The 12135-nt window shown below is 42.8% G+C and overlaps 1 protein-coding gene across 2 annotated transcripts; it reads left to right on the top strand.

Moving 5' to 3' along the window:
* Positions 1 to 5345: 5345 nt before the first annotated feature.
* LOC147880406 (uncharacterized) lies at positions 5346 to 8720 on the top strand. Of its 2 annotated transcripts, XM_087371306.1 has the most exons (5): positions 5346 to 5939; positions 6120 to 6210; positions 6369 to 7220; positions 7574 to 7747; positions 7872 to 8719. In XM_087371306.1, exons 1-5 carry the CDS (start codon positions 5878 to 5880, stop codon positions 8037 to 8039), a joined length of 1347 nt encoding a protein of 448 aa, XP_087227432.1. In that variant the 5' UTR covers positions 5346 to 5877; the 3' UTR covers positions 8040 to 8719. The 2 variants fall into 2 exon arrangements, with proteins under 2 accessions (XP_087227432.1, XP_087227431.1); XM_087371305.1 differs by having other exon boundaries at positions 6120 to 7220; positions 7872 to 8720.
* Positions 8721 to 12135: the final 3415 nt, after the last annotated feature.

The following is a 12135-nucleotide window of genomic DNA, read 5'->3' as shown; positions in this document are numbered from 1 at the left end:
CTTGTGCAACCCCTAGGATTTCAAGTTATGTCCTTGTTATGTCATTTAAGCATGGGATGAAATAGCATAGTGGAGTTTCCCCCCACTTTCCTTAACGATTCCTAGGGTTTTAAGAAGCTAATATAGATCCCTCTATTCACTAGATAGAGACAACAAGTTAGTGGTTCCTTCTTGGGATGTTTGGGGAACTAGGCGAACAATGACAAAGGTTTCCATTGAAGGCCTCAAATTGGATAAAGGCATATCTTCTTCTTTTCTCATTTCTATAAGGTTTCATTGAAACAAGACCCCGCCAAACTAGTTAAACAATTACAAAAGGTTTTCCATTGTAATAGTTAAACAATTACAAAAGGTTTTCCATTGTAAGGCCTCAAATTGGATGTAAGACATATTTCTTCTTCTTTCCTCTTCGAAAGAAATTGAAAATGTTTCATTTTCCCTATTCATTTCATAGCATACCCTCCCTTTTAAGATATTTGATTTTATATCTAGTAAAACAAGGTGCTACTTTTTACTTTATGCTCTTATGTTCATTTCCTTTCTCTTTGTTGAAAATTGATGTTGGAGTATGTTCTTTACATATCTAGGTGAAATAGGTGCCACTATTAAGCAAGACCTTCTCCCTTCAAGGTTAAGTTTAACTTGTCTCTCTTCTTCATATATATTGGTATAGGCTTCTAATACCTTTTTTTATGTGTGGAAACTTTGCCAAGTGGCACTTGGACAATAAAGTAGGGCCTTTACAAAACAATAAGGATGAAAAATGTTAAAAAGCAAGGATGTTTAGACCTAAACCTCTCCATCCTTTACTAGTCAAGCCTTCATGGTACTTTATTTTTGGAGCATTGGGTACTTGTTACTTTGATTCCAATGGTTATAGTCACTTCATTCCAATGGTTATAGTCACTTCCCTCACCCCCTAATTTAGAAAAGTAACGTCCAATACTACTTGTGCCCCTCAGTACCACCAATAATCAATTCATAAAGAGGTAGTGCTAGCTTCATTGTAGGGGCTTGCTTTAGGGAAGGATGTGAAGGTGGCCTGAAGATTGTAGCAGTGAAGCCACTAAGTATTCATAAGTATTACGACAATGGCTCCAAAGATGTGAAGGGAGGGATAATTTTCCATGTATGAAATTGCAATGCTTTATTAATGTCTAATGGAGACCTATGAGGGACGTTTGAGTTATTCATGATTAACATAGTTTTTCATTCACTATATGGTAATGAATGGACCATGTTTCTAGGATCCTTTTCATAGTGTATGGTTGAATCCTCCAACAGGTTGTGAAAATTCTTTGGCATTCCTCCACCAGTCAAGTTCCTTGTCCCTCTCAAATGTTCATACTATTTGTTCCTCTCAAATGTTCATACTCTCGTAGAGCGTGAATGTTATGTCTTTCCTTCTTGCTCTCTTAGTACTTTGGTTTAGGGAAGGTGTGGAAAGATGTGAACGAACGAGCTCTTAAGTAAGAAATTACAAAAGAGAAGGTAAGAGATGATAAGTAGGCAATTTTATGACGGTTCAAGGTCCACTATATACTCATGCTCGTGCATGCTCATAATCACTTATATGAGGCATATAAGGGTGAAATTGGCCCTCCTTGTATTCTCAAAAATTTGGATCGAGTTTAGCCTCTCTCTCTTTTTTTTCGAGAAGAAATCTAATCTTTTTTTGAGCTAGCCTTGCTAATTTTCTTCATTATAGTTTAGCCAGCAAAACTAAGTATATTTATTTAGGAGAAAGAGTTTGCAGCGGTGGTCAAAATTGAGCTAGGGGGTGAAAAGGATGTAAGAGTGAGCTTGCTGCAATTCAAGCTTCGCAGCATGGTGAAAAGGATGTGCTTCGCAGCATGGATTGCAAGTTCGGTTGGCAGCAAAGGGGTGAAAAGGATGTGAAAGCTCTGTGAAAGAGAGGAGAGAATCGAGGCAGAGCTCTCTAGGTGCACCGTGTGTCTCTCGAGTCTGTGTCTATGTGTGTGTGGAGAGAGAGAGAGAGAGAAAGAGAGCGCGCAAGATAGAGAGAGACTCAGAGAGAGAGAATCTTATTGATGAGGGCGTTGATGACTGTAGGTCCCTCGTCATGGAAAAGACTCGACACAGGAGCTCCAAGTGGCTGGCCACCTTTTACCGTTCTCAGACTGTAGCAGGTACATGTACTTGACTTTGATCTTGCTTTGCAGGGAGGGAGCCTGAGGGAGGCGCAAACTGTATTGCCATGCACACGCCAGGGCTGCGTGCCTGAGAGGCTGATGAGAGCTGGGTGTAACGTAGCTAGCTGTGCGCAAATGAGAGATTGCAAAGGTGGTAAACCAGAAAAAGCAAGGGGTGATAAACAGCTCATAGCATCTGGAAAGGCAATGCGGCAAAATTTTCGACGCTTGCCGACAAAGAAGGATATGATTGTGTGCAAGAAGGGAAAATCGGCAGTCAAGACGAAGGGGCATTAGTAAAGAGTGAAAGAGGCGAAGAAACAAAGGTCAGATGAGGCTGATAAGCTGATGTGAAGCAAAATGCAGTTCAACAGACGCTGATGTGAAGCAAAACGAAGCTCAACAGAGCTTCATCTCCGGTCATCCGGTGGACTGTTGGCCTTTAGTGCTAGTGGTTCGAGGTCCACTTAGCACTATATACAAAGCAAAGTCGCAATAGAGCAAAATATATATATACATTAAAAAACTCGCCATAGAACTAAAAATCTATTAACCGATGCTTTTGATGACGTACGCAGCCCGTGGGTCCCCCACCGGCTGGCATCCAATCACAAGCGAAAATGACAAGCTGTCTCGATCGGAGCGAGCCACGTGGGTCCCGCCCAAAAAAAAGGGGGCGTGGGAACGCGCGTGGGAGGGTCTAGTCTAGGCTAGCTATTTTGGTGGGGACGGGAAATTTAGCCGGAGCCCCATTTTGCTAAAAACCCGCGGTCGTCTTAAGTAAGGCCTCCGGCGGCAGGCCGCTGAATTTGGCGCTCGTCTATCCAGATTTGGAGCCGTCTAAATTTGGGGTGAAATCAGCCAAATTGCAAGTTGCAGGCAACTTGCCCTCTGCCCTCCGCCCAATGCGCATCGAATCTTCGATTGTTGACGGCCATTCCCAGACTCTTGTGTGCGTCCCTTTCGTACCGGGAAATCTTTCTTTCCCCAATCCGCCCTCCCGGCGGCCATTCCCATCACCCCAAACCTTAAACCCTTCACTTTTCCGGAAAGCCCCCCGCGTTAACGCGTGCCACAGTCTCTCAACTCCAGCACGTTTTCCTGTTCAACAATCGTCGTCTTCTTCCTTCTACAGTCTACACAGAGTTCAAGCTCTTCTAAAGTTTTATACTACACAGCCGATATCATTCCCTTTACCTTTCTCCAACGCGCACACCTTCACAGCAGTGAAATTTTAGTGAACCTTTCGCTTTGCTTGCACCCAGAATCTCTCGACTCTCCTCCCACCTTCCCCCCTCCCAGTCCCATCTTTCGCCATTCCTCCCCCTTGTGCGCGGCCGCAATCATCTTTGTGCTCCCATCACCGTATCCAATTCTCGAATCTTTCCCGAGCTGGCCCAATCACCTCGTTAATACGTTAAATAAGCTAAGTATGAGCATTGAGCATGACTTGACCCGGAGTATGCCCCATTGTCCCGTGCGCTCCTCGCGCACGCACGAGGAATTTATCCCGTTGCTTTTCTAAAAGGTGAATTGGTGAACCCCCCCCGGGTGCCCCGGGGGCTTTAGCTTTTAAGAATCCCACATTGCCGTCATCGTCTCATCATAGGGTTGTACTATCGCGTTTTTGGGAGGTTGATCAAGGTCAAAGACGGGTGAGAGTGCGTGGAGGCCCCAATCAATGCCATAAAAAAGCATCAATGGAGACAGACAAAGAGGATTCTCAAAAAGGGCAGACTCACACGTCTCGATCCCAGGGAAGGCAGCGTTGCGCGGTGGGCAGCGACCAGGCCCACCTGAAACAACGACAAAGGCCTGGAAGAAGGGCTTTTATGCTCGGCACTGCAGTCCACAGATGCAGAGCAGTGAGAGCTCTCCATCCGGCGCACCCTCGTGCGGAATTGGGGAAGACGATACAGGGGCGTTTGCCATTTTGTACAGGGGCGCTTGCCGCGTCAATACCATCGTCAACTTTTACGTGGCGGCACCCATACATTTGCAGTGGCGTACGCTGGCGTGGCTCCATACAGTGAGCCCTCCTCGTGCCACGTCTAGCGCGGATCCAGGGGCGCCCGACCACCTGGAGATCTGCGTACAGGGGCGTCTGCCAACGTGGCCGCCTCATGACCCATTGAAACGGGGCTCGGTGGGGCCATGAAAAGTGACATGGCTTTAACCTAAATGACGAAAAAGTGATCCTGTAAATGATAAGCAGACGCCGGCCTGGTGGGGCCGCCACAGAGGCTCAGTACACTGCTGTGTGGGACTGCCCTTATGGGTATCTCTCTTTTTGCGCCTTTTCCCAAAAAAATGCCGATTTTCAAATTTTAATTTATTTACTATACTTCCTCTCTTTCTCTACCGCGCTTTTTCTTTTGGTTTGTGTGATGGCCTTGTGAGCTATAACTAGAACACACAGATTTGAGACGTTCCCATTAAAATGCTCTGAATTTTAATCGAGCATCCCTATGCCTCAACGGAGACGGTAAAAAACTCTTGTTTGGCCGTGCATTTTGGGCTTGCTAATGACTGTTGTTTCCATGTATAGATCTATCTCTAGCATATCCCAAGCACATATTGAGTCTAGACTCTAGAGAGGTCATAGGGATCACTCATCCGAGCAAGTGGGAACACTAGTCCATTCTTTCTAGCCCCCAAGAGAAAGGCAATCACATCAAACAAGGCTACTCTTAGCATGGATTCTCCTTTATGTTAAGACATGGAGAAGGTGACTTCTGCCTAGCATCTTTACTATGTCTTTATGCTCCACCCGTGACCCAAATACCAAAGGACTCTTGAGGAAGGCTAAGATGGTTGGAAAGAATCAAGGTGAGCATCTACCCTTTGTGGATGCTTTCATGGCCGTCACTTAGTTCAAAATGTGGGTCTCATGGAGGGGGGAATGCGTGATTAAACATCAAATGTGGGAGTCGGGACTCGTGGTTGATTAAACGTCTTGTGATGGAAGCTTTGGCAAAACGGGGAACTTGGGAATGATGACGTGAAGGCGGGGTGAAGGGGGATGCTGATGTGGCAACAGGGGAAGAAGCCGTGGAGTGTAGAGAGGGAATGCTGATGTGGCAAGAGGGAAAGAGGCGGAGGTAAAAGGAAACAAGAAGTTCCAACAGCGCGAGCACCGTTTAAACGACAATTGCTGTGGCAAAGCACGCTGCTTTGCGACAGCCCGGCCGACACCCAACTGCTAGTTTTCTCTCGCCACAGCTCTGTGACCAGGAAGCTGCAAGAGCGGCCACAAGCTGTGGCATGCAGGGACCCCTTGGAAGGAAGGGTCAGCGGGGAACTAGACGTAGACGATAGAATAGAAACATAGAGGGAGAGCGAGAGAGACAGAGACAGAGACAGAGACAGAGACAGAGAGAGAGAGAGAGAGCACGCGAGAGACAGAGAGAGAGAGAGAGAGAGAGCGCTTTTGTTCAAGCGGAGAAGTTGCCTCTGAGCTTATAAAGAGAGAGCAAAAAGAAAAGGCTTTTTCTTCAAGCAGAGAGCTTATAAAGAGCAAAAGCTTCCCCTTTCTCTCCTTGCTTCTTCATCTTCAGCCTTTCTCTCACGACCCATCTCTCCAATTGCCTTCCTTTTTCATCCTGCATGCCTTCCCCATTCTCCCTCCACCTCTCCCCTGTTGCCTCTCTTGCCTCCCCCCTCCTCAACCCATTCCCCATGGAACGCGATTTGCTCTTCTCTTACCCCCCCTTCGACTTCTTCCATGCCCCTGATTGCCTCCAATCCTGCGGCGGTTTCATCGACTTTGGCTCCGAACTCTTCTCGGTATGCCCGCTTTTGCTCTTCTTCGATTGCCCACGATGCCTCTTTGCTTGATCACATGTTTTTTTGGGGTTTCGCTTGAAAAGAATCCTTTACGTGCTCTGGAAATGGGTTTGCATGTTGTTGTTTAATTCGCTTATTGATCCCCCCGCAGCTAACGGTTGAGGCTTGCAACCCATGCAGGGAAGCGTCTTGGACACCGTCTCCGAGGATCCGATTGCTGAATTGGAAGACGGGGACCTTTTCGCAGCCCTGGATTCAACTGGAATCCCATGTGAGACTCCTTTGGCTTCTCAAAGTGATGATCAAAAGGGAGGGCTGTTGTCTGCCAATTCGGAGAGTGAACACAATTCTGACAAGCTCCATTCTGTACCGCATACTCCATTAAGTAATCTGAATGGGTTCTGTAATCCGTCTCTTAACTTGGGACAGGTGCAGCAGACAAAGGAGGTCATGCCCAGCATTGTGGAAGGTGGGGATGGTGTGTCTACACTGGGCAGCTGGATGATGAATTCCAACAGTTTGGCTACCGTAGGAACCATGATGGCAACCCATAACCTCCATAGCCTAACTTTAGATTCCCAAGGAGAACAGAAACCGTTCGAGCCTTATTCCCTTGGGGGCGTAAGTAATAGTGAATTGTTTTCTTCCGCCCCTTCTGCCATATCTACCGCCCAACTTTCAGTTTTAGGCCAACCGGCTGCAGCAAAATCTGAACTTGCCATGCCTTCCTTTCTCCTGCCTAGGAAGCATGATCTCTCAGGCCACTCTCTTGAAGATTCCCAGGATGTCGTAACGGAAGCTTCAGGATCTTCTTCTCCTTCAGGTCTTAGTGCTGCAAGCAGCCTTCGTTACGAATTGAATGCCATGGAAACCACTTTGATGGAAGATGAAAGTCCGAAAGGACTTAAGGATCGTCTGTTCACGTCTGCAAACTTGGAGAAGAAACCTGTTACCCGCCTGGATTTCTCGGAGGCGTTTCAAAGGGTGGATTCAGAAGGCGATAGCCTTTCCCCCTTGCCTCGACCTGTCCAGTTTTCTCAATCCCGTATGATGCAGAGAAGTCTTAGCAGCCATGCTTTGGGTCAGTTGGGAACTAGAATGTATACGGAGCGTTCGATGGAAGCTTCATTGCTAACACAAACCGCTCCTCTTTACTCGTCGGTAAAGAGGTTGGGAACCACACCTGCACAACCTCAACTTCAGTTGACAGATGTGGGAGAGACAACTAGCAGAACAGCATTCAATTCTATGCGTCGAGTGTACAGCACTGGGGACATTCAGGTTTGCACTAATTACAATCTCTCTCAACGCTTGCATACTATCTTCTAATGCAGAAAGAGACTCAATGCTCGATTGACTCTGTGGGTGTCCGAAGCTTTCTTGTGGAATTGCTAAATCTTAAAGCGGTCGTAATAAGAAATCTGGGGAAGCCGTTGAGCTCCTATGTTGTTATTTGATGATCAAATTCCTTCTTCTGTTCAGATTTCCAGGTTTTTGTTTGTCTGTATGAATAAGCCCTGGCTGTAGTTCTCTCGTCTTCTCAAGCTTCTCAGCATCGTGTTTCCTCCCTGTTGGTTCTTTGTATAGCATCCAGGCTCAGGCCACGTCTTACACTTTGACAACCTTCACTGCAGACACTGAATGGCATGCAAGCCGTCCACGAAGCAGGAAGCCCTCTGCATTCTGACTGTACAATTCCAGAAGAAAGATTTTTCAAGATAGGACGGTACACTTTGGAAGAGCGTAAGAGTAGGATATGCAGATACAGGCAAAAGCGTACTGAAAGAAATTTTAGTAAGAAGATCAAGGTGAAATTTGAACTTGTGACTATTTTCAAATAATAGCTCTTGCCTCAATCGTTTTTGCATCTTGCTTTCTCAGATCCTGAAGGTGAACTTCTACAGACTGATTCATAATTGATATTATGTGCAGTACGCCTGTCGCAAAACATTGGCTGACAGTCGGCCTCGAGTAAGAGGCAGATTTGCAAAGAATGAGGAGTCCGATGACATCCTTGTTAAGCAGAATGGATCTCTAAATCAAGACGATGAGGATGAAGAGATCTACATGCGCCCATCAAGGATATCAGGATATTGGTGAATGTCTCTTGGGGTCTCGAACTCAATATATGATTCTTTCTTGGAGCACTTATCCAAGTCTGTCGATGAGCATGGATGCTGCATGGATGTGTTGTCTTGGGAGACGTTCAGGTGAGAGAAAAGACCATATCTGTGGATGCAGTCAGATGTGCAAAATGTTGTGGGCTTATTGAACTGTGTTCATGGTATCGATACTGGATGTAAAAGAACAGGCCAATGGATTGGCTGAATCTTTCATCAGAGAGGAATTTGGCCATTGCAAGCATGTTTGCATGGACCTGATCTTGGTGTTACTTACTATAGAAGCTCCTGAAGAAATTAGGCAAGCCTCACCATGAGACTAATGGAGGTCAGATTTGTACAAGTACTATACATATAATCTGCTAAATGGAAGAGGAACTGTTCATATTGCAGGGATTTGCTCCTTGCAGTACTGTAGCTATGAATCAGGATCTTTTGTGAAGGCTCTTTGCAGCTGGGAAATAGTGTTGATATCCTTCAAACGACCAGCCAAATATATAGTTGTGGCTAGTTTCCAGAAGAAACGAGGGAAATCTATTGTTATAATTGGGTAAGAAAGGCCAGATTAATAGATTTAATCTGGTAAGGAAGCTCCGTTAAAAAGTTCTATTAAAGCTACCTCTTTAAGCTTTCTAATTATTGAGTTCAATAATGTATCTATCTTCTTTGGCAAAAGTAATTCAAACTTTCAGTGGGGTATGTCCCCTTAATGATGACAATCAGTAGGTGAGCTTGTGCACATATTTGGAGCTTGATCTTGTTTTTTTAAAGAAATACACTGTAGAGCTCTACTCTATGCTCTCAGCTTGGGAGCCTCTCTAAAGACACTATGCTTGTTCTCAAATCCTTTTTGTCCTCTTCTGATATAATGAAAGAAATTCTCACGCTAATAAATTCTTAATGGATATGCCCTTAGGAAATTTTGGGGAAGAGGAAAGTTACCTCTTGCTTTTCTAGTTTTCTAATGAAATGGCCAGATATAGGACCAGGTGATTCCAGCTCTAAACTTGTTAGGAGTGGAAAATAAGGCAAGCTATGTTTATTAAGGGCATGGGCAAGAAAGGGTTGTCTTTATGATTGTTTTGGGCTCTACTTGTGGAAAGATAGAAGCGAAAGGAAATGAGAAATGCAAGATGGGATTGCAAAGGTTAAAGTAAGGTGTTTTTGTGTTCTCAAGAAAGTGGGGTTGAGAGGTGACTATACTTCTTCTAAGTGATCTTGTCTACCTCGAGAAGTTCGATTATGTTTGAGAGGACACTCTACATCTTCCAAGCCCTTTTCTATGTACAAACTTGCAAATTTCTACAAAAGGCTGGTTTAAATTCTATCAATCAAACCATCAAGTTAAACACATGTGCTATGCCTAGCCTTGAGTGGTTTACATATTTGCTAATGTTCAAATGCAAATCAACCTTACGTGCTTTTGTTTTGAATTGAAGACTGAGGAAGTGGAAGTTCATGAAATAAACGATCTCAAGGTGAGGAAATTTGGGCACTTACTCTTACCCTTTATAAGTTCTTTAGTCTTTGCTTTTGAAAAACGATTTATAAAAGGAAGACCATAATGCTAAACTTGTGCGTACACAAAACCTTCTCCCAAGGCCATCCCCCTGGTAATATATGAAAGCTATTGGATTAGTCGCGTTAGCGTGAAACTTTCATAAAGATGAGATCATAATGCTAATATTGTGCATTAACAAAACCTTCTCCTAATGCCATCCTCATGGTTAATCTATGTAAGCTATTGGATTAGTCTCGTTAGTTTGAAGCTTTCATAAAGTATTTATTTTATGTTCATTAATTCCTTGTATGCTTTTAAGATAGTCTGGCTTATGAAAAGGATAGAACATGCATTCAATGAAAAAATTTGGCTTACGAAAAGAATTGAACATGCATTCAATGAAAAAAATTGCATATTTACTTTACACGGAGTTCCAACTAGTTATTCAAAAGAATAGGTTTGTGTAGAATAGAAAAAGGTTGGCAAATTTACTGGGCTACCATGATTCCCCTAGAGGGCCCATGCATGATCGTGGAGACCTTAGGCACTCATTGTTATGCTATTTTGTTATGCCGTTTGTGAGCTGGACATGTCAAAGAGTTGTTAATCTAGAAAATAAAAGGCTTTAGAAGTTAAAGTTGAAAATATAAAAGTCACTCGCATTATTTTTTATGATTAAGGACATGCACAAGTGCAAATAACAAAACAAAGGAGAAAATGATTACCAAATGCAACCATTTGAAGCACAACATGCACAAGTGCAAACCAATTGCACTAAATCATAGAAATCATTGCAGGGAAATTGAAAAAAAGCTGCGAATTGTATGTTCCACAAAAAGGTATTTTACAACGATTCAGTACCGCCTATTTTTTTCACGATGGTGTCACTTTTTCCATGTATATGTCAAGCTGCATGTTGTTGAAAAGGCAAACCAAAAGCCACTTTGTATGTCACCCGAGGGGGGGATATGAGACTATATAGACCTTGTGGACTTGTGGATAATATCCTCAATGGTGTCTTTATGAGTACCGTAAAGGTGTTATTTCTTTATTCATTGTCATGACATTTATCTTTAAAAATGTTTAAAATCCATACATGAAAATAGGAATATTTTGTTTAAACCTTACATTAAGGAATTTTCATGTAGTGACCTTAGAAAAGGAGTGCACTTCCTTTAATTATCCATACATGACAATATGAATATTTTGTTTAAAGCTTAGAACACAGGGTTTTTCATTTAGTGACCCTAGAAAATGAGTGCTCAAGTAGCCTTTTCATACATCCTTTAATTAATTTATAAAAAGATGCTATGCCCATTTCTGTAACTTGTGTTGTGGTGGCACTTTTGAGTTGTTCGTTTTGTACCACAATCTACCCTTTAGCAAGAAACTAATAGCTTCAAATTACGGTGCCTTGGAGTTTTGAAGGAAAATTATAAAACACACAATCATACTTTTACATTTATTTCTGAAATGTGGCATAATTTGGTAACCTTTGTGAATATCCTACAAGAACAACATGATGAATGCATTAGAGCTCGAGGTATTCACACCTAATTAAAATGAGTTTTATTTTAATTGGAAAAAATTATATACGTGAGTTTTTTTTTGTATTTAATCTCATGCAAAATACTACAAGTCTATGTTGATTTATCTAAAGATGCCTTTTCCTTGATATGATTTAAATAGTTTGATTATAGACACATTTATAGATAACATCATTAGTACACATTATTTTACATTGCATCACACATTAGCCATGTTAATTATTTCAAAAGTCAATCACGGAGTGGCTGTTAATTCCAACAGGATCCTGGAAACTACATCAATATATAATGGTAATAGGTACTAGGCCATATAAAGGGTTAGGGAGCACCCTATTTTTGGCATTACCAATGGTTATCTAAACTCATCCTCAAAGGAAAATAATTTGGGCTAGCATTTAACATTTAATCCCACTAATGTATCATCCACCTTCCACTATTCCTTTTCCCTCAAACCCCCTTCATGTCAAATCCTCCTCTATCAGATCATTTTAATAGCCCAAGTTTTACTGAGAGAGAGAGAGAGAGAGAGTTTTAAGAGGGAGAAGACCTCTACATAATCAACAAATACATCTTCATGAGAGTAGAGGAAAGAATCTTTTACAATAAAGTCATGTGTGGCCTTTTTGTAGCTTGCCATTTGAGCAACCTTTGGTTCTTGAGCCTGCATGGCCCTGAAAGCTCTTTCCTAGGGGTGCACTAGTAGAAAAATCCATATACAATGTGAATACAAGGGGCAATATATATTGAATTCCTTGCTTGTATATGGGTCATGTGCTCCTTTCCAATAAATTTCATAAAATTATTGGATTTCAAAACCCTTATGTTTAACCCGTCTCGCGAGATCTCTTTACATGGTGTTCATGTGCATACATGCAACATTCCAATAGCTCTTTATAGAGATCTTACCAAATTTTGATCTAGGGACAAGCAAATATTCATGCACCATAGACAAGTCGAGTAGGCTATCAAGGTTCTTTGATTGCTTGTTTTGGTAGCTAATCTCATACAAATTTTAAGTCCTTTCATGG

Source organism: Dipteris shenzhenensis, chromosome 32, assembly GCF_047967505.1.
Source record: "Dipteris shenzhenensis isolate YYH24624 ecotype China chromosome 32, Dip_SZ_1.0, whole genome shotgun sequence".
Taxonomy (NCBI): domain Eukaryota; kingdom Viridiplantae; phylum Streptophyta; class Polypodiopsida; order Gleicheniales; family Dipteridaceae; genus Dipteris; species Dipteris shenzhenensis.
Note: the sequence above shows the minus strand (reverse complement) of the source record. Positions and strands in the feature narration are given on the sequence as shown.